Source organism: Aedes aegypti, chromosome 2 (assembly GCF_002204515.2).
Source record: "Aedes aegypti strain LVP_AGWG chromosome 2, AaegL5.0 Primary Assembly, whole genome shotgun sequence".
Classification (NCBI taxonomy): domain Eukaryota; kingdom Metazoa; phylum Arthropoda; class Insecta; order Diptera; family Culicidae; genus Aedes; species Aedes aegypti.
Window position 1 is genome coordinate 225,768,760 of NC_035108.1, and position 23,194 is coordinate 225,791,953.

General features: G+C 42.1%; 2 protein-coding genes across 3 annotated transcripts in view; one reads left to right on the forward strand and one right to left on the reverse strand.

Annotated features, from left to right (window-relative positions):
* The window catches only part of LOC5574833, a 76,555-nt gene extending 53,450 nt beyond the window's left edge, over positions 1-23,105 (reverse strand). The window contains exons 1-2 of the mRNA XM_001661603.2: positions 22,861-23,105; positions 2,359-4,291 (exon numbers count right to left, since the gene is read on the reverse strand). Of these exons, the coding sequence (XP_001661653.2) occupies positions 2,359-4,255 (1,897 nt within the window). The 5' untranslated portion in view covers positions 4,256-4,291; positions 22,861-23,105. The remainder of the gene's footprint in view (positions 1-2,358; positions 4,292-22,860) is intronic.
* LOC5564742 (plexin-B) overlaps positions 1-23,194 on the forward strand; it is a 177,726-nt gene that overhangs the window by 108,278 nt on the left and 46,254 nt on the right. The gene's annotated exons all lie outside the window — the stretch shown is intronic.

Sequence of the window (23,194 nt, forward strand, 5' to 3'; positions counted from 1 at the left end):
TGTTGATATTTGTCATCTGAATATAACATAACATTCATTGGCAACATACAATGGTTCATATCTTCAATTTTCATGAAATGTATGTGTTTTATCAGATGAATCTGATTAAAACGAAATCTCACAAGTTTATGTGATAAGTTGATGAGCGTCATGTGAAAAGCTCTATGGAAAAAAACTATATGTGTTTTCAGATAAATCGGACATGATTACTTGGTTCAGTGTAGGACTTCCATCTTGAGCTGGAATTGCCACTTCCCCAGTGTTGAGAATTGTCATATTGAAGTCGTCGCAGAAGTCATATATCAACGTTGATCGTGGTCGTCATACAGTTCCCCCTACCCGAGCAAAGTCTAACATCAAAATGAAAGCAAGTTGAAAACATATCTCGAAAACTTATTCAAATAGTCTCAAGTCAGAAAAGTGAACAAACTTACTTTATCGATCCTTCGTGTTCCGCAGACGGAATTCCACACGTTCCGCTTTTACCCAACTAGATTTTTCACTTTTAGAATGTTTAATTCCGGAATTACAAAACGGCGTAAGTAAGAATTTCAACTTTCGCAACTCAACCGCTACTTTCACCGCTCCGTTGTATGAAGAGACAAAGTGACTTAACCACGAAACAAAACAAAACACTACTTGAGCCGATTTTACACTGGTAGAAAAACGTCGAAAGTAACTGAATGAAACAGCTTATCATTTTGTTATAATTGTTTTTTTTTTGTGGGAAATAATAGAAACTACCCAGTTTTTGAACGCGATCCGATTGTATGCAAAACTTAAGCGATGTACACGGCGAAAACAATGTTAAAAAGGTGATTCATTTTAAAACAGTTTTAGAAGACAAGTTGTGATTCTTCTTAATTAATTTTCTCAAAACCGTACAAAAGTTACTTACGTCGATTTGAAAAAGTAATCGAGAATATCTTGTTTTCAGCATCAAGTCGATAGCATAATTTGATATCAATTTGTCATTGAAATATTTTATATCATATCTTGCTTTCTTTCTGCTATCATTTTAATTTTTTGTAACGTTTTCATTTTATATAATTATAAATTTGTTCGTGCTGCATGTATAAACACTATGAAAATATAAAAATAAAGCATTTATTTTGTCGCAGACTCGTTTCAATATCAATTGAAATTATGTATATCTCAATGAGTTCTCAATTTGATCTTCATGATAGCAGAAACAGTTTTCGATTTGCTGTATCTGATAGCAAAAATAGTTTTCAATTTGATTTCATGGGAACATTTTTCTGCTCTCAGTTTTGATATTTTAACCGTTAAAACGACCAAAATGACAACAAACTCAGTTATCCAAATTTACAACATCACAACATCAAAATTAATGTTCAATATGATCTCAAGCTTTGCTCGGGTAGCCTGTTCCGTGGGAGTTAAAATCCCCAATGAACAACCGTGGCTCAGGCATAACTGAGCAGATGTGAGAGAGATCTCTGCGAGATATCGCAGACTCGGAGGAAGATATATGGAGGCGACACTGAGGCTTTTGCCTCGGGTAGTCACCTGACATGCAACGACTTCAATGCCTGACATCGGTGGCAGATCGACTCTGTAGAACGAGTGATGCTTTTTGATCCCCAAAAGCACCCCTCCATATGAGTCGGATCGATCCAGGCGAATAATATCAAAATCATGAAAAAGGAAGGGTCACATCAGATGTTAGCCATGTTTCTGACAACGCAAAAACATCGCACTGTAATGAGTTGGTAGCATGTTCCAAATACAAATGCCCCTTACAAAGTGTTTCCATAATGTGATGTATTGTAACGTGGAATAATCAAATTTCTGGTTTTGAGAGCAGAAGAATGCAGCGCAGGCTGCATGATACGTAACATGATACGCGCAAAACTGCGGCTGATTGAATCGAAAACAACAAATCCGCTTATTACAAGTCCCAAAATTTGGGACAAAAAGCGTCACCTGCAGGAGGTGGAATGTCAAAAGATGGAATTGCTGTACCGTTTTCAAGAAAAGCGGAAGTTTACCAGAAGCTTTATGTGTTCTACAAAGGGTTCGTAGCAGAAATATGCAGGTTTTTCCGATGAACCTCGTGAATTATGAGAAGAAAATAGGAAGTGACTTTAGATACCACTTCGGTTGAAATAGAGACTTCATAGTCTTTCCATTAAAAATAGCGAAGTTTTAGAGATTTGCAATAAAATAGTGACTAGTAGGTGAATTCCGGCGAACAATTTCTTCGAAGAGAAGAAATTTTCTTCCATTACGCACCAGCAAAACAATTTTCTTTTCTTCGAAGAAAATACGCGCCGGAATTCGCCTACAGGTCTTATAAAACAGATCTGTTTCTAACTTTGCTAATGCTATTCTTACCTTTATGTGTGTCTTCAGTAACCATTGAAATACTAGGTATGTTGGTAATATTAGCGTCATCAACCGCATCAATTCCAGGGCATTGTTTATCTTCAATGTTTTCCGTAGTAGACGATTTCATTAATTCTTGTTCCGAAATAACAAGAGCTTCCTTGGTTGGTGTTTCCAATGAGGGAATCCAAGACGTGACAAGCGATGGTATTTTAAAAGTTGTCGGTTTGCCTGACACGTTTAGATTTGTTGTTTGCGCACTAATAGGTGGTGTAAAACTGTCCACATCCGGAAAACGGAAATAGGTGTTGCTAATCTTTGCCTCGTTTCCCGAACCAGCATGGTTCGAAGCACTCTGGGGAGATGATTGGTAACCGAGTTCGCTGATCACTTTTGGTGAAAAAGTAAATCGTCCAGTGTTGCTGCTGGCACTGTTTAAGTTTGCATTTGGTGTGGTATTTGTAGCGGTGGAAGTTGCTGACGAGGACACAGACGATGGCGTAAGTGACGGTATCAACGTAGGTGATGACGAGGAATCGTAACAAACGTTCGGAGAGTTTTGCTCGTTTGCGAAGAATATTGGCGATTGTGTTAATACCTTTCTGTTGGATGGCGGTTGATTTTCGTTTCCCTCAATCCAAGAATGTTGACCACGGAAAGCTTTCCCATTACGACTAGTTTCGAATGCCGTTGAGCATTTTCCATAATTTTCTTTATCATCGGACAGTTTTTGTGCTTTTGTTGTTAGAGGTATCGCCATGAGCGCCTCCGACGTTGTGGATTGGGTGTACACCATCTTGGGAGAGGAACAAATTGGTGCTGGGCTCGCGACAGTCAATTCGTCCAAATCTGCTGCAGCATGATGTAGTTGCGGTGGTTGTACACAACACACGTCGCCCTTCAGAACGGCGATCTTTGAAATAAGACATTCGTCTTTTGATCCCAACTTTCCAAAATAGGGTAGATTGTCGTTATTGGATTTGCTGTTATTGGCACTGTACTTTTCAGCCTTGGATGAAGGAATTTGCTGTTGTTCGTAGAAGCTCGATTGATTGAAGCTGAACTTCCTATGGACAGATCTTAGTGGAGGAGACGAAGGAACTGCTGAAGGTGATGTGCTGATCTGTGATATATTGTTCAGTGATGTTTTTGCCTGTACTCGTTTCAAGTTTCCAGGTGTTGAAATAGTGGACAAGTTCTCGGATGTGATATTTTTGTAGATTGTGCTAACGGTAGGATCCTGTTGCGTTGACTCGCTAGTTGGAAAAATAACTTGGGAAGAGAAGCTCGCATTTTCAGCCTCTGGTACATCTAAACTCTTCGATCTTGGAGATTCTGGTTTAGCGGAGAGTGTCGAATTGATGTTTTCTATTTGAGATCCCTCATCTTCGCTCATTTTGGTTTGCTTTAGCAGCACTTTCGCGTTTACTTTTGCCACTTTCAATTTCTTGGAAGTTTTCACCTTGTCCTTTTCCTGACTTTTCAAATTATTTTTAAGCCAAAGTAAAAGAATAGCCCCTACAGCTAGAATCCCGAACAGAGATACAGTTAGGATCGCTATAGGAAATATAACTTCACGCCAAGGTCCTACAACTGTAACGCTCTCAAGAGTTACTCCGTCATGTGCTTCCGGTCTGCTATTATAGTAGTAAAGAGAAGACGATTGTTGATGAGTGTGCGGTTGTGAGTAGTGCTGATGTTGATCTTGCTGTAGAAACGATGATGATGCTTGCTGATTCTGATTATTCACATCGTTCGGCTGTTGTCCAAAGTTACTTCCCCGTTTGTGAACGGTAATCGACAGCAATGATAATCCGTCTTGCATACGTTTTGATGTAGCTAAGGAAGATGAATAGAAGATGTTGTTGTTGTTGTTGCTGTTAGACACATCACGTGAGTCCATCATTGGTTCCTAGAGCGCCACCATATCCGGACCGCACTCCTGCCAAAACGTAAAGAAATAGTTTAAAATCAGTATAAATGTCCAGACATGTCATTTTTGAAAAGTATGAGAATATGGCCTCGAGTATTTATTGACTAATACAGGTAGATAATCTTCTACTTATCTATATAAACAAAAATGGAATAGTGTTCGTATGTCACCAGTTGGCTTGCGAACGGTTACCGACGTGTTCATGTGTACATAAAGTAGTAAATAAATATTCATCGGGAAAGTTGAACAAGAGAGACAAAAGGAAATAGCCAGTTTGTATGAAGGTTTTGCATAGAACCATCTACTATGAGGCAATACAACGTTTGCCGGGAATTGAAACCAGAGTTGCACAATATCAGTCATATCAGCTAATGGCTGATGTACTAAAACTATCAATATCAGTTGCGAACTATCAATATCACTTTGATCTGACAACCAACAGCAGTGGTACGACATCGCACTTTAGATCATAATCACTGCAGAATAAGTGATCATGTGGTGATTATCCACGTTATTAATGTTTTTCAGTGACCAACACACAGTTTCAATCCATCTACAGCACTGTCAAGAACATCGTACACTCAAAAAAATCCATACGACATTACTACGTGAAAAATCATGTAGATCCACAATAATGAACTATCCTCTGACTTCACCTGACTATCGTAACAGTTACCGGTCCTCTGGTGATTTTCACTGCGATGAACCCATCGGTTCCACGTGGAATTTACGTACATGATTAAGTTCATTCCGATCGTGTTCATTCCTCGATTCATTTTGTTTTGTGATGAATCGTAAAGATGGCGTCAGTTGGAAATCAACGTAGAGATTTAGGAGACTTGCCATCAATTTGATCAAATTCTAAGGTAACTTATTTAACGTGGCAGTGAGACTTACATTGATCTGAATTCTACTTTTCGACAGATCATCGGGTCATTTTTCGGGCTGCATTATTGTTAGTAATGCAGATCACATTGATACATAGTTCTGGAAGAGCTGGTGGCTATCCCGTTGGTGAAGTTCAATCGTGAGTAAAAAAAAATATTTGGTTATGCTTCTAATTATAACTCTGCGATGTTCTCTTCCTGAAACAGGAAAGTAACCTGGAACAGTATGAAGAATGATTCGAGGGTAACGAGCCGAAATGTTTTATTTCTAACAAGTGTTTTTAGTGAAAAATAGTTCGATTTAAGAATAACAATGCAAAGGAAGACGGATAGCATATATACAAAAGTTTAGTCAAATTTACTGGAAACATACCATAGGCTCCATGCAACTACTTAGTAAAATATACAAACAAATCACGTAGCTATTACGCGGTTCTCCGATAGGATGATACGCATTCATTAGTTCATTGGTACATTCTTCGTCATCTATGATTCCCGTAGAAGCTACGTGAAAAGTGGGATGGAAAAAAAAACCACGTATGTTTTCACGTAACAATGACGTTTGGATTATTTTTAGTGTACTGATAAATTGCTATTTTTTTGGTCAATTTAAGGCTAAACTTAACCCATCAGAGATATCCATAGTCTTTCGCCATCAATTCACTGGTGATGGAGTAGACAGCATGATGTTGAAGTTATATGGATTGATCCGAATTGTATCGCAGTCGGCCTGTACAAATCAGCAAGTTTCAAGCATTGATAGTGACAAGCAACTCTGATTGAAACAAATACAAAGGGGCCGCCACGTAGATGTATGAATCTATGACAGAATATCGAAAGGAAGAACTATTGAAAATCTTTTTCTAGGGAAAAAAACCCACAATGCAAATCATTTCTGATCTGTTGTCCTTTCGACGTTTTGTCTTCGACTATTTGTTGTTGTTTGGCTTATACCTTGGGCCATAACACGCATATTAGGAAAATTTTATACGAGTTTTGGAACATTCTTGTATTTTAAAAAGATGTTTGAAAAATTGTATTATTTTATAACCTAATATAGGTCTAATTCAACGTTGAATACACACAAAAAAGGTGGTCGATCGAAGTCAATGAGAGTGTGACGTCTGTTTGTTTGTCGTTTCATCTAATTAAGGATCGTACCAGTTAAAGTTGTCAATTATAACTAGAATTAAAATACATACCTAGGATAAACAATTACCTACATTATGTTATTACATATTACTTATTTCTCTTACTTGGCAAATTTCTTCCTCAAGGCTAAGGTAGCTCGTCATTCGTTTTAGCAGCCATGTTGACAATGAATGTGCGTAATTTAAAATAGAAAAAAAAACAGTCCTCACAGTTCATATTGATCCGGGAAAGTATCACTACATGCGCTGAAATGCAGAATGTATGCTAATACTTTTTCAGATGCTTGGGGCCCAGATAGCCGTAGCGGTAAACGCGCAGCTATTCAGCAAGACCAAGCTGAGGGTCGTGGGTTCGAATCCCACCGGTCGAGGATCTTTTCGGGTTGGAAATTTTCTCGACTTCCCAGGGCATAGAGTATCTTCGTACCTGCCACACGATATACGCATGCAAAAATGGTCATTGGCATAGTAAGCTCTCAGTTAATAACTGTGGAAGTGCTCATAAGAACACTAAGCTGAGTAGCAGGCTCTGTTCCAGTGGGGACGTAACGCCAGAAAGAAGAAGAAGAAGATGCTTCAGTGTAATACCAACTGATTTTCTTCAACTCGAAATTGTGACAACCATCATCAACGACGCGTACACATTTCAATGACGGCCTACTTCGCCTTAAGCACCTCTCACTTTGGAAAGGTTTTTTTTTTCGGTCGAATTGTTTGAACTTTATCTATAAGATGTACTTATATACCGTAATCCGGGGTATCATTGATCAGCGAGGTAACATTGATCGGAATCATTCATCTCGAAAAAAGTTCGTAGCATCATTAATTGATGGAACAATTCCAAAGTATGAATGGTGCTTCTCCTTCTTATATTCATCAGCTAATGAAAATTAAGATTTTTGTGAAAATTGCGTTTACTTCATCCGCAAAATTGTCAACTTTTCGAATCATCGATTTCAATGGTTAAAGATGACACTACCAAAGATTCATGTCTCACATAAGTTCTGCAAGCGATATGCGCAAAGAAAATGCTGTTGTCACTAAAAACGGCATCGCCGAAAACGATTCCGTTGTTAAAACTTTCATAAGTAAGTTCAGTTAGGCAACATTAACGAATTACTGTTGAAAATGTAGATTTTACTTAGGAAATTGCCTACATTCAGGCGTATTCCGCGGTTTGAGATGTTTTTAATTTAGAAACAACTCAAAAAGTAAATGATTTGTAAGCGTTTGGCGTTCATATTCGACTTCAGAAGCAATTATTTGAATAATTAATGACATTTCCAACATTACCATCACCTAAAACATTGTTATAAACATGCTTAAATCTTTCAAAGAAACAAAATACAGTATACAGTCACGAGCTATGCGTGGTAGTACTTGTTTTAAAAATATAATACTTGCGACATTTACATTTTAAAATGAATCATTCAAGAAATATCCTAAAAACTGATCAATGTTACCCCGGATTACGGTACGCAAGACACTTGCAAATTAAAAGCCCAGTAGCTTAGAAAACTATAGCGAAGAGAATCAATAGTGCCCGGGGTAGAAAATTTCACTTCCATTTCTACGGAAATGTTAGTTATTTAAATCAAAAAATAATACAAGCTTTGATTTTTGTTGTTTTTGTTGTTGATCAATATCCTATGAGCATTTCCACAATTATAAACTAAAATTGATCAATTGACCATTTTGCATTTGAATACCGTGTGGATATTCGAAAGAGCTTGACAGAGGGAGAATGCGGGGTCTGGAATTCTAGAAAAACGATTCTCGTCTATCGTGCACTGCTTCCTTGGCCGGCCCTGTCGCGCTCAGTTCCACCAACCAGCATGTACTTTGTAATCGTGCCTCGACTGTTAAGTCCGGCTCTCCGCAAGACACCTTCAAGCGCAATATTGACTAACAAGCACGAAAGTCCATCGCCCTGTCGTAGTCCCCGCCGAGACTCGAATGAACTGGAGTGTTCGTCCGAAATCTTCACGCAGTTTTGCACACCGTCCATCGTTGCTCTAATCAATCTTGTGAGCTTCCCGGGAAAGCTGTTCTCGTCCATGATTTTCCATAGCTCTACACGGTGAATACTGTCGTATGCCGCCTTGAAATCAATGAACAATTGGTGCGTAGGAACCTGGTACTCACGGCATTTCTGGAGGATTTGCCGCACAGAAAAGATCTGGTCCGTTGTCGAGCGGCCATCGATGAAACCTGCTTGATAGCTTCCCACGCACTCGTTTGCTATAGGTGATATACGACGGAAGAGAATCTGGGATAGCACTTTGTAGGCGGCGTTTAGGATAGTGATTGCACGATAATTTTCACACTCCAGTTTGTTGCCCTTTTTTAGATAGGGCATATAACATCTTGCTTCCACTCCTCCGGTAGCTGTACCGTTTCCCAGATTCTGACTATCAGCGGCCAACCTGTCCGGGCCCATCTTGATGAGTTCGGCTTCGATACTATCCTTGCCAGCGGCTTTGTTGTTCTTGAGCTGTTGAATGGCATCCTTAACTTCCCCCATCGTGGGAGCTGGTTGGTTTCCACTGTCCGCTGTGCTGACGTAGCCATCGCCTAGGCTGTCCTGACCTTCTGTGCCTGTGTTCTCTGCGCTATTCATGTGTTCATCGTAGTGCTGCTTCCACCTTTCGATCACCTAGCGTTCGTCCGTCAAGATGCTCCCATCGCGGCACGAAGCCTTTGCGGGATTTGTTGAGCTTCTGATAGAACTTCCGCGTTTCTTGAGAACGGTACAGCAACTTCATCTCTTGGCATTCCACCTCTTCCAGGCTACGCTTTTTGTCCCGGAATAGGCGGGTTTGCTGTTTCCGCTTCAGTCTATATCGTTCCACGTTTCATCGCGTGCCATGCTGCAGCATTGAAGCCCGCGCAGCATTCTTCTCCTCTAAAACCTCATGACACTCTTCGTCGAACCAATCGTTTCTTGAGCTCCGTTCCACATATCCGACAATGCTTTCGGCAGCGCCGTTAATGGCTGCTTTGACGGTCCTCCAGCAGTCCTCAAGAGGGGCCCTATCGAGCTCGCTTTCGTCCGGCAACGCTGCCTCAAGATGCTGCGCGTACGCATTAAGGACATCCGGTTGTTTCAGTCGCGCTAGATTGTACCGAGGCGAGCGTCGGTACCGTACATCGTTGATGGCGGATAGTTTTGGGCGCAGTTTTTCCATCACCAGGTAGTGGTCGGAGTCAATGTTAGCGCCATGATAGGTTTTGACGTCGGTTAAATCGGAACAGTGCCGTCCATCGATCAAAACGTGGTCGATTTGCGATTCTGTTTGCTGAGGTGATCTCAAGGTGTAACGATACGGTAGGCTGTGCTGGAAATAGGTGCTACGAATGGCCATATTCTTGGAGGCGACAAAATCTATCAGTCGTAGGCCGTTCTCGTTCGTCAGCCGGTGGGCGCTGAACTTTCCAATCGTCGGTCTGAACTCTTCTTCCTGGCCAATCTGAGCGTTCAAATCACCTCTGATGATCTTGACGTCGTGGCTTGGGCAGCAGTCGTACTCGCGTTCGAGCTGCGCGTAAAATGCGTCCTTGTCATCACCAGTCCTTCCGGAGTGAGGACTATGCACGTTTATGATGCTGAAGTTCAAGAACCGGCCTGTTCAGAACTAGATCAAACAGCAATACTGGCAACCCAAACATGTTCCACACGATCGGAACTATATCACTCTCGCTCATCCTTATCATTATTATCATTACCATCTCGCATTTCCTATCAGCATAGGTAGCTTATATACCGGTGAGACCGAATCGACCGCGATCGGTTATATTCGCGCGTATACTCACCACACTGACCCTAGAGTATCGTTCTATATACTCAGGGCAGTTAGTTAGCTCTCGATCGCGCGCGCATGAGCATCAAATAAAGTTTATATTGTACCAAAACCCTTTCGAGCAAATACAGTCCAGTTTTTTAGATTCGATAATAAAGTGTTTCGAATAGCAAAGTTCCACGCGTGTGTAGTTCTGTGCAAGAAACGAATTCCGCAAAGTGTCCGAACTAGGGTCGTCCCCAACGGTACCGGTAGGAACATTTTTGGTCCTTCGAACCGGATTTAGGACCGGTGGACCGTTGGATTTGGAGAAACCCGTGAAGATCGGACAGTGAACCGCGTCGAACGACAATAGTGTGGTGGGCCTATAGTGGCGTCGGTACCGGCCATAGTGTATAGTGGTTTGGCTTGGCGTGGGTACCCGCCATCGACAAAAGCCACAGTGAAGAAAGGCCATAGTGAGTGAAATTGAAATTGGCGCGGCTTGAGGAGCCGCCATCGAAGAAAGCCTGAAGAATCGAAACCGGCCATCGTGATTCGGCGGTGCCTTTCGGCAAGGGAAGAAGCAGTGACCGGTCGATGACCCTGCATCAAGTGGACAACATCAGCCAATCTCCAGCGATCAAGGATAACGGAACGAGAATCAGCCAGGCAAAGGGAAGTTAACTAGCGTGAATAGTTGAGATCTGTGGTGGCATCATGCATGAGATGCCCACCGAACTATTTGTGGGTCGTTTTGAATAAAACGAATGTGTGATGAAATTCAAATCAATCATCTTTCAATTGCATGCGATCATTTTCCTGGAATGTGGTTCTTGTGTCCTCTCGATTGACGGTCTTGGTTTCTGCTGGCGTTTTCCTGGCTTGTTGTTCGCTCGGTTGGATCCCCTGCTGCAGTCAATTTCGTTCGAATTTATCTCTGTCACCCGTGGGACGTCGAGGAATCGCGAATCAGTGAATTATGGCAATTTGGTGCTATTAGTGAGTGGAAGTGACTAAATGTGTACGCTTTGAAGCTATTGATAGATTGAATCAATCGCTGTGTGACTTTTTCGAACTTTTGTGCGTGATTGGTTCAATTAAATCTTTGCAATTTGAACTGATATTAAGTGAGAGTTGACAATTGACGATGAACAGTGACCAAGTGAAAATGGCCAGTGAATTAAAAGAGCTGAAGCGACAAATACGACAGCTGCAGAATACCTTCGACGGTGTTAGGCGTTTCGTCGGTAGGTTCAAGAAGGATAAACATTATGCGCATATCGATACCAGGTTGGAGATGTTGGAGGCGGCCATGACGAAATTCTATGCGATCCGTAGAAAAATCGAAGAGGTGATGGAAGAAATCGATGAATCAAGCGTTGCGGAATCCAAGGAAAGCCCCGAGGAAAGAACTGCCCGGTTAGAGATACTGTCGGAGCGGCGTTGTCAAGAATCTTCGGATGTGATTCAGGAAACTGAGGACGTCTATTGCGAGTTGCGATCATTGTTGATATCTCTCAAGGGCGAACCAACATCGACAACATTATCTGCGAACCCTGAAGCAGCTGCGCAATATGTTGTTAAGCCAACGTCAACTGTGAAGCTGCCAGAACTTCGATTGCCTAATTTTGGAGGACGCCTACGAGAATGGGTTACGTTTCGTGATCAGTTTCAGAGCTTGATCCATCGCAACCATCAGTTGTCGGATATGGATAAATTCAGTTATCTTCGATCATCTTTAGTGGGTGAAGCATTGCAGGAAGTTGGGACACTAGAGATGACGTCAGCGAATTATTCGATTGCCTGGGATCTACTACAGAAGCGCTACGAGAACAAAAAGCTTATTGTCAAGGCACATCTGGATGCTCTCTTCGCTGTAGAACCCATGAAGCGTGAAAGCTATGAAGCACTGAATCATCTCATCAGCGAATACGACCGCAACCTTCAGATGATGGGAAAGATTGGAGAGGAGACTGCCAATTGGAGCACGATATTGGTACATATGGTGTGTTGCAGACTTGATCCTGCTACACTTCGCCACTGGGAATCGCACCATTGTTCCAAAGATCCCCAAGTACGACGATTTGATGGAATTTCTGCGGAGCCAATGCTCAGTTCTCCAGTCTATCGCTCCAGAAAAATCCACCGACACTGACGTGAGGAAGGCGAGGACTTCTGTGAGTCATCCGTCGACACAGTTTTCCAACAATCGATGTCACTTCTGTGGTGAAGCTCAGCATTCAGCGTTTAGGTGCCAGCGATTCCTGAAAATGAAGGTGCCTGAACGTTACGAGAAGGTTAAGAAATGTGGATTGTGTTTGAACTGCTTTTCTCCATCGCATCTTGTTCGGCTCTGCACAAAGGGTGTCTGCCGGCACTGTCAGCGGAAACATCACACTCTGCTGCATCTAGGATCTTCAGAAGGTGGAGCAGCTGCTACATCAACGCAGATCGGTTCCTCCGTCCCACAAGAACAGACTCGAACACAAAGAGCGAATAACCATCAAACACAGCCACACGCCCAAAACCAAACAGCACCAAGTCAAAACACTGGACCAAACACAAGATCATTCCCAATCGCAAGCACAAGCACACACCCACTACCCACCACAGATCGTACTCCCTCTCAACACACAAACTCACTGCCTGTCAGCATTCATACGCCATCTCGTCAAGTACTGTTGTCCACCGCCTTGGTGCGTATAACGGATCAGTATGGGAACGTACAGCTTGCCAGAGCACTGCTAGACTCGTGCTCCGAATACTGCTTCATTACTCGAAGCTTGTGCCAAAAGCTCAAGCTGGGAGGTTCTCCCAACCATTTGTCCATCGTCGGTATTGGAGGATCGTCTACGAAATCAACAAGAATGGTGAACGCAACCGTTATGCCACGGTCACTCAAAATATCGCCTTATTCGGAGAATATCCAATTGCACGTTTTGCCTAAGCTGACATCAGATTTGCCGACAGAATTTGTGAATGTGCAACAACTAGCGATTCCAGAGCATCTTACTCTAGCTGATCCCACATTTTTCGAGCCGGGATCGATAGATCTGATCATCGGCGCCGAATATTATTACGATTTGCTGGCAGAGGGGAAGGTTAAGCTGGTAGACGATGGACCCACTCTGCAAGAAACTGTTTTCGGCTGGGTCGTCTCTGGACGCGTACCTGGATCTTCTTCGGTTGTACAACGATCCATTTCGTATCCTTGTGTTGCACCCGATCTGAACGACCTGCTTACCAAGTTTTGGGAACTCGAATCCTGCCATTCTGGAGGAACGTTGTCAGTAGAAGAGTCAATGTGTGAAGAAATCTTCGAGCGAACTACCACGCGTGACGAAACTGGTAGATTCGTAGTTACGCTACCGAAAAAAGAATCTGTCATCCAGAAACTGGGGGATTCCAAGGCCAACGCTTTCAAACGATTCTATGGACTGGAGCGTCGGTTTGCAGCAAACACCGCCTTGAAAGAGGCATATTTCGAATTCATCAACGAATATAGATCAATGGGCCATATGGAAGAAGTGTCAGAAGAAGAGGAGCCTGCCTACTTTCTGCCACATCACGCAGTGCTAAAGCCTGATAGCACCACGACGAAACTTCGGGTCGTTTTTGACGCCTCGTGCCGCACGTCGACAGGCGTGTCTTTGAACGATGGATTGATGGTAGGGCCGGTCGTCCAAGACGATCTCCACTCTATTTCGTTGCGATTTCGATTTTGGAAGTACGCTATCGTGGCAGACGTAGCAAAAATGTATAGAATGGTAAACGTTTGCCCAACTGACCATCCACTACAGTGCATCCTTTGGAGACCATCGCCCGACGACTCCATTAAGGCGTACAAGTTAACCACGGTTACCTACGGAACTAGTTCTGCGCCCTATCTCGCAACGAAGTGCCTTCAACGCTTGGGAATTGACGGTGAAGCAACGCATCCTGTTGCAGCGAAAGTGATCAAGAAAGACTTTTACGTCGATGATGCGTTGACAGGAACTGACGATTTGGAAGAAGGAAAGGCTTTAGTATCGGAGCTGATCGACCTGATGAGCTCAGCTGGTTTCATCTTGAGGAAATGGAGTTCCAACAGCGCCGAACTACTTGGTAATGTTCCGATAGATCTTCGAGACGAGCGTAGTTCCTTTGAGTTGGACTCGTCAACATCTGCCGTGAAAACCCTCGGTTTGATTTGGGAACCAGCTGCTGATATCTTTCGTTTCACTGTTCCCAAGCTGGAGTTGGATACACCTATCACCAAAAGAATCGTCTTATCCGAATCGGCAAAGATTTTCGATCCGTTAGGACTAATTGGTCCGGTAGTCGTACAGGCCAAATTTTTTCTTCAAACGCTCTGGAAGCAGAAATGCGACTGGGACGATTTATTACCGGACGAGTTACAGAGCACTTGGATCGAATTTCGGCGAAATCTCCTGGTCTTAGACACTCTCACTGTCCCTCGCTGGGTCTCTTTCACCAAGGATCTAGTCACAGTAGAGTTACACGGATTTTCGGACGCTTCTAACGTTGCCTACGGTGCCTGCCTTTATCTTCGCTGTATTACGGTTGACGGTACCATAACTGCCAAGCTCGTCACTGCCAAATCCAGAGTCGCGCCTCTGGAGGATTTGAAGCGAAAGAAAAAGGTTTTATCAACGCCTCGGCTCGAACTTTCCGCAGCGCTCTTGTTGAGCCACTTGTATGAAAAGGTATGCAGCAGTATCAAAATTCCATTTCAACCGTTCTTTTGGACCGACTCCACAATCGTGAAGTACTGGTTAGCTTCTCCACCATCCCGTTGGCAAGTGTTCGTCGCAAACCGTGTCTCGGAAATTCAGCATATAACCAGCAACGGCGTTTGGAACCATGTGGCCGGAGCGGACAATCCAGCGGACATAATATCGCGCGGAATGATACCCGCACAGCTGAAATACGAAACTATGTGGTTTGAAGGTCCACTGTGGCTACGACAAGACCGCTCAATGTGGCCTAGCAATTCGTCTGTAACACCGGACGTTGAGCATTCACTTCTCGAGGAGCGATCTTCGGTTGCGCTACCAGCTCGCGCAAAGCCTCCAAACGAACTATTTCTCTTGCGTTCATCGTTCACCGAACTCGTGCGAATCGTAGCATACATTCGTAGATTCCTCCATAACGCAACACCGAACAACCGCACCCACAAGCGTTCGGGACAGATAAAGCTTCAAGAGCTGAATGAGTCAACCGAAGCTCTAGTTCGGCTAGCTCAAGCGGACAGTTTTCCCGAGGAAGTTGCAGCACTTTCTCGTGCGCGGGAGGTGAAGTCTTCGTCTAAGATTCTCATGCTACATCCAATCCTCGTTGATGAAACGCTTCGCGTTGGCGGCCGGCTTGCTAACGCGCCAATTTCGGAAAGTCGCAAGCACCCAATGATTTTACATCACCGTCATCCGTTCACAAAACTCGTTTTGCGGCACTATCACCTCGCACACTTCCATGCTGGTCAACAGCTTCTAATAGCCTCGGTCAGAGAGAAGTTCTGGCCAACCAATGCACGTGATTTGGCCCGCACGGTGTGTCACGAGTGTGTAACGTGCTTCCGTAACAAGCCCACCGTTCACGAACAACTAATGGCCGATCTGCCGTCGGTTCGAGTAAACCCTGCAGCCGTATTTTTGAAGGTTGGTGTAGATCTTTGTGGACCATTCTACATCAAATATCCAGTCCGGCGTAGCGCAGCGGTGAAATGCTTTGTAGCGATTTTTGTTTGTCTGGCAACGAAGGCCGTACACATGGAAGTTGTGGCGGATCTGTCGACTCAAGCCTTCTTGGCTGCTTTCAAACGATTTGTCGCAGTTAGAGGAAAACCACAGGTGGTAATGTGCGACAATGCCACCAATTTTGTAGGCGCCAACAGAGAATTGGAAGAGTTGCGTCTCCAGTTTCTCGATCAACAATTCCAACACACTGTAGTTCGTACAGTTGAAGATGAAGGCATCCAGTTCGAGTTCATACCGGCTCGTTCTCCAAACTTCGGTGGACTCTGGGAGGCAGCGGTCAAGTCGTTTAAAGGTCATTTTCGCAAGATCGTTGGGAACCAGCAGCTTAGCTACGATGAGTTGCATACAATTGTCCAGCAAGTGGCCGCAATATTGAATTCGCGCCCACTAACCCCGCTTAGCAGCGACCCAAACGATTATGCTGCTTTAACCCCAGGACACTTCCTCGTTGGAAGACCGTTGACTGCGGTTCCTGAACCTGATCTTCAAGAGATACCCGAAAATCGTTTGTCAGTCTGGCAGCGATCGCAAGATTTTGTGCAAAGACTCTGGCGGAAATGGAAAACCCACTATCTGTCGGATTTGCACAATAGAACAAAATGGACTAGGAAGCGCGATAACATCAAGGTTGGCACAATGGTGTTAGTGAAGGAGGACAACCTGCCTCCGCAAAGGTGGAAATTGGGGCGAGTAGCAGAAATTTACACCGGATCGGACGGAAACGTCCGAGTAGTAGAAGTCCGCACCAAGGACGGGCTTTTCAAACGAGCCATCTCCAAAATCTGCGTTCTTCCAATCAAGGATAACGCACCCATAGAAGAAGAGTACTAGGCTCTTCCGTCGATGGTGCTTCGGCACCGCGGGGGTCTTCACATTGAGGGCCTCCGCTTTCCAGTTAAGTATGTGTTTCATTGAATAATTCAAAAGGCTCAAGAAATGTTCATCCCCCATAGCCACCCGTCGGTCCCTTCGGGGACGCCCGTCATCAGAAGACATCGCGCTGCTATCTGGTCCATCCGTCAATCACGCTTTAGTTCGCCGTGTAGTCGTTGAGCATGCCCTATCCATGATGTCCATATCGTCCGTCCTGCTATTGAAATTTTGTTGTGACGTCAATCTATATGACCAATGCATTAATCACTCTCGCTGAAAGGTCATTAGCGCATCTACCATCATCAACCATCCAGCTGAAGAATTGGTACCATATCTCAGCATCGCTGCAAACGCCATCGACAAGTCGTCCACAGGGCCTGATCAACCCGATCGGAGGACTAATGTCTTCGTCGGCGCAGCATCGTTCATCGCATAGAACCGTAGTAGACCTTTCCAATTCGTGTGGAGCGACGTACCAACCGTCGTCATCGGTGCCTGGGGCACCTGCGGCCAGGAGGCCTCCGCTCCAGGCAAGTTCTGTTTTAGTTCATAAATTCAAGGTAAAAAGCACCCGTTTATTTCTAGCGTTGATTGATGTCAGCATACCACACCGGAGGACGTAGGACAGCATCAGCGAAGCCACCCACTAGAAGAGAGGTTCCATTCGACCCCAACAAGGGCACGGGCAGCGTCGAAACAATCCATCAACATCAAGTTTTCATCCCAGTTCAAGCAGAATTCAATATCGTCGTCGTCATCACCATTGTAGTCCATCTCAAGCCCCTATCAGCAATCATCGTCTACATCTACAGTCCTTCGAGCTTCGAGCAATATCAGCTATCCAGCGATCAACAAGCAGGTCATCGCTCTCCGGCTGAACTCGTTGGTTAGAATAATGCTAGTATATAAGAACATCTGAATCAAAACAAACCATGCAAAATAGTAGTCAGCAGTAGCATTCGAAGTCGGTTAGGTAGAGGTACAGAGTCGGTCGAAATAGTATGCCCAGGATTTGATTGAAATCCCTATGATTTCAAGGCGGCCGGCATGTTCAGAACTAGATCAAACAGCAATACTGGCAACCCAAACATGTTCCACTCGATCGGAACTATATCACTCTCGCTCATCCTTATCATTATTATCATTACCATCTCGCATTTCCTATCAGCATAGGTAGCTTATATACCGGTGAGACCGAATCGACCGCGATCGGTTATATTCGCGCGTATACTCACCACACTGACCCTAGAGTATCGTTCTATATACCCAGGGCAGTTAGTTAGCTCTCGATCGCGCGCGCATGAGCATCAAATAAAGTTTATATTGTACCAAAACCCTTTCGAGCAAATACAGTCCAGTTTTTTAGATTCGATAATAAAGTGTTTCGAATAGCAAAGTTCCACGCGTGTGTAGTTCTGTGCAAGAAACGAATTCCGCAAAGTGTCCGAACTAGGGTCGTCTCCAACGGTACCGGTAGGAACACGGCCTTTGAGCCTCAACAGCCCACTGATGTCTCAAAATTTCCTCCGTTCAGGATTTTTCTACAGATTTCGACCAGTAATTTTTCAGAAATTCTCTAGGAAAACTAACGAAACTTCTGTAAAAAATTCTTATTAACTCTGTTACATTTTTTTGTTACAATAAATGTTAATTGTTGTATGCCCTGCCCTTCGGTTCAGAAAGGGGTATGGGCGCGTTCTGCCAACTCGGTAGCGTCAGATTCCTTGTGTGAGCAAGTTAACATGGACGTTCTAAAGTGCCAGAATGAAGTATTGTGCTGGTGGGGAGCACTTGAAAATGTGATGGAAGGTCATTACTTCGTGTTTGCGCTTTACTTCTGCTTCTCTAAAAAGTTATATACAATAATCGACCCTTAGCTAAACCATCTAAGTTAACAGTTGTAGATACAATAATCGTTCTGAGATTACTAACTTGACTTTGCGTTTATTTCATTATAATGAGCTTTTATCTACATCTGTCGTACCATTCTGAATGGCCGTTGTGAGAATATCACCAAGAACTTCTCATATGCAATAAAGCTGGATTGTCCTACATTTTTCTTTGTCGGTAGCGATAGGGGTAGTACTGGCACTTTTAATCTGCCCTAAGCTGCTTCCCAGCATTTGCTTTTATAAGCCTCTATTGCGTTCATCACACAGACGTTCCTAAGCAATGTTGCTCAAATGGTCACTGTGTACCCTAGCAGCAATTAGCCCTTACCGTAGTTTTGCAGTCTTGTAGTTCAGACTACTATCAAACTATGATAAGGCCTGAAATGCTACTAGACTGGTTGAAGTGAAGAACGAAATAGTTTTATTAAAAGGTCCTCATTCCCCATTTCATTTCATCACTCACTATCGACACTATCACGTATATCACCGATTATCACTCATCAACTTTCGTAAAACACTTCAGATATACGTTCCATTATGTCATGACATGTCACTTTTCACTATCACACCTACAAATTTTCATCAAAATTACATCACACCATTTTCATATAAATTCATTGTTTTTATCGTTTACCATCTGATATCATTACTAAGTAATTAAAAGATAATCAATTTATTTTATATTATTTATGTTGCTGTTGAGTCATTACTATTCAAACTACGATTTAGCACTACGATCAAGAAAGTTACAGTAAAAAAAAAACCACTTCGATCCATTCTTCTGCACTCGCTGTCATTATAAACACTTTTATCATACATGTGTGAAGAACTAGGCCATAGTGTTTATCTTCAGAAAAATGATTACAAAATATATTATGGCCATTGTTAAACTATAAGGGTTCATAGAATTATTATTTGTATATTTACAAAACTATCACAATCACTTCCAATGCCATTTTCAAATTTTCATCAAAATGCATTTTTTCAAACATCATTATTAGCACCCTCACAATCACTAATTTCATAACGACGAGTGTAACGCAGAGTTTCACCAAACATACATTCTTATGTTGCATTATAAAATGATTGAACACACGTTGGCTTCGAAACTTAACCATCATTACTGATTAGTACAAAGAATTGTACAGCTCGTGTAAACGAACTAAACCATCAACAACCAGCACTGGTTTATAAGTAACTAATGAGCCCTGGCGGTCCCTCCGTTCGAAGAGGACCTGATAATATGCCGAAACATATTAACAGATCCTCCGCCTGAATGCAGCCGTTTCATGATAAATCATGAATTGTTAGAGGTGTGCCAAAGTATTGGTAAGGTGATATGTTTCACAGACGGGTATTATTATGGTGCACCTTCTACTTTGGCACCGTCAAACCCTGTGTTCTTGGCCAGGGAATAAAGCTGGATTGTCCTAAATTGAAACATTAAGGTACTCACTCTTTCGGATTCATTTTTTGTTGTTTATCATCAGTTTTTTTAGATGTCCTGAATGCCGTACATGACGTACAGAGTTCATTGCCATGGAGTTTCTCGGAAGCTGCATGTGGATTGTTATCGTGCGAATCCAAAGAGCGAATTTTGTAGAATTTTGGTGTTTGCCAGTACAGCAATAAAGCATGTAACAATCACTAACATTTCTTCTCTACTTATCCTTGTTTTCAAATCTAACCCGCCATTACTACCATCATCGGAAAGGATGGACATCCCTTATCATGACAGCGTAATCGCCAGTATAACGTATCAGTAAACATTTTTGTTACTAATTTAAAGGTAAATCAGATAACCTAATTATTTAACTAATAAAAAAAATTGTTCCACAGAGCTATTTACAAAACAAAATCCCTCCTTTCCCATATGGCCATATCCTTAGGCAAAACACTTCACTACCGCTATGTGTATGACTGATTCATGTTCTTTTGACCTTGCATCATTCATACGTGTAGGAGAAGTCTAGAGTAAAAGCAAAATTTGAAGAACCGTCTGGTCAAAGATGTTGCGTTGCCTACTTCCCAAACTCCAAAACCCCCGGTGTATTATGGACGGTGTGAGTTGTCCATTTGCGTTAATTCAGTAAATAATGTGTAAAAGCCCTTAGCCAAATCACTAAAATAAATGCTCCAAGAAACCACGTGGTTTGTGGCGTATTCAAATAGTCCGAAGGAAGGCAAACTTAGGACCTGATTAATTTGTTCTTATACATGTTTGTACAATTCATTGCTTTCCGACCCCAGACATCAAGCTGTTAATTTCAAAGGTGTCGATTCAGTACAAAGGGCCCAGTAGGATATGGAATCCAAGGCAAACATTCAGCTGCTCAAAAAGTAACGTTCTCTATAAACGTAGTAGTGGAAACGTTACAACTATAACTGTATAGTCAGTGATTTGTTGACTCGTGTAATTGTCTTAATTCATTAATTTTTGTAACAACACTTGAAAGGATCTCTCCCTATTTCTAAGGAAGTTAATGTGGATTTTGTAAATAAATTACTAAGATTCTTCTTCTTCCTGGCGTTACGTCCCAACTGGGCCAAAGCCTGCTTCTCAGATTAGTGTTCTTATGAGCACTTCCACAGTTATTAACTAATTATTTAATTAAGAGCTTTCTTTGCCGATTGAATATTTTTGCATGTGTATATCTTGAGGCAGGTACGAAGATACTCCTTTACGAAAAGCTCCTCGACCAGCGGGATGCGAACCCACGACCCTCAGCATGGTCATGCTGGATAGCTGCACGTTTACCGCTACAGCTATCTGGGCCCCGTAAAAAAACTAAGATATTTTTTTGAAAAAAGAAATCAATCCCATCGAATTCTTTAATAATAACCTGTAGAACATTTTGAAAGAATTTCTAGAATAAAACATTCAACTCAATCTCGTGAGAGATTTGTAGTGTTTGCTGGTGTGAAACCATAAGTAATAATAAAATGGATAATTTGACGAGATTTTTGCTAGCATTAATTGGATTCTTCCATGAAGATTTCATATTTGAAAAATTACTCGAGAAATGTTTGAAAGAAGTGCTTAAAAGATTCGTAAACGTAATGTTGGAGAAGTTCCTAGAAAACGTCTTGATAAACTTAATATTGGATCCCTAGTTGAGTTTATAATTCCCTATTCCTGGGAGAGCTCTTAATAGATTTCCAGGAATAATCCCTGGAGGGATGTTGGGGTAATCCTGAGAAAAAATCTTAATGAATTCGTCAAGGAATCCATATGAAAATGCCTGGAAGTACTGTAAAAATATGCTTAGGAATTCCCTTAGGTATTCTAGTACAATTTCCTAGAAAAAACCCTCAACCAATTACTTCAAAAACACTAGAATGATTTTCTTGTAAGAAATGTAGAAATCATTGGAAGATCTAGTAGAATCACTACTAGAGACATCTATAGAAGAATCCTAGTATCTGGAAAAAAAATCAGAGTTATCCTTGTGGAAATAACTGGGTACTACTCGTGGGATTTTCTGGAGCAAATTCTGGATGATTTAATTTTTCTTTGAAATAAATCCCTGAAAAATCTTCTCGACAAATTCATAGAAGAGTTTGTGAAAAATTACTAGTGATGGATGCCTGATGCCTATTCCTCGAAGAATCTGAAAACAAATTCCTGGAGAATTATCGCGTAAGAATTGAAATTTCTAGAATTATACACCAGAAATCACTGCAATCAGTAATTACTTCATACTTCAGGAGAAAGAGGACTGGTTGAAAAATAATACATAGTTTTTTCAGACTTAGATTACATTAGAATATACCTAGGCATCCTAACAGCCTTGCCAATTGAAAAATTGCGTAAAGTTCAGTCTCAGTTCTAAATATTTGCAAAATGATCAAGATCTTTCATACAAGTGAATATATATACGTACTCCAAGATATTTTTTGTTTTGTTCAACATACCTAACTAAACAATATATAACTAGTAATTTTTAATACCGAATAGTTTATTTTAACATTTTTTACTAAGATCCCTCGACAGATGAAAGATAAATCGCATTTTTTTGTTTGGTGATGTTAGCAGCCTACAAAAAAATCCTTTATTTTACTACATAGACAAAAAAATACAATCTAACGATGATCGCGGAAACCTTTTCTACATTAATCTTCAATATGCACATATAAAAACCAGGAAATAGCACTCCTCACTAATGATCTTCAACTCTAGCTGGAGGAGAAGTACAATTTTCTCGCAACTTGTTTCTTTTCAATAATGTTTACTTACATGTTAAAAATCTAGGTCGTCCAAAGCGAACCATTATTGGGGCTGAAGAAAAACTACTTTTCCTACGGATTGCGGTCGTTTGCTCACTTTGTAGAACGATTTTCGGAACAGTTACACTTCACTACACAAAGTTCAGATCGTTTCGAGTTGTTTTGCACCGATAATATATATAAAATTGTTTAAATTCCTTCGTTCGAATAACACTAGCGCACAACACCAGCCATGTTTAATAAAAAGTGCATTCGAGGTGACAGCTGAGCTGAACTGCGATTTTCCTGGTGACCAGTGCTGCCAGGCTGCCGGAGACAAGTTGGATGCAAACTTGTGTGCAATA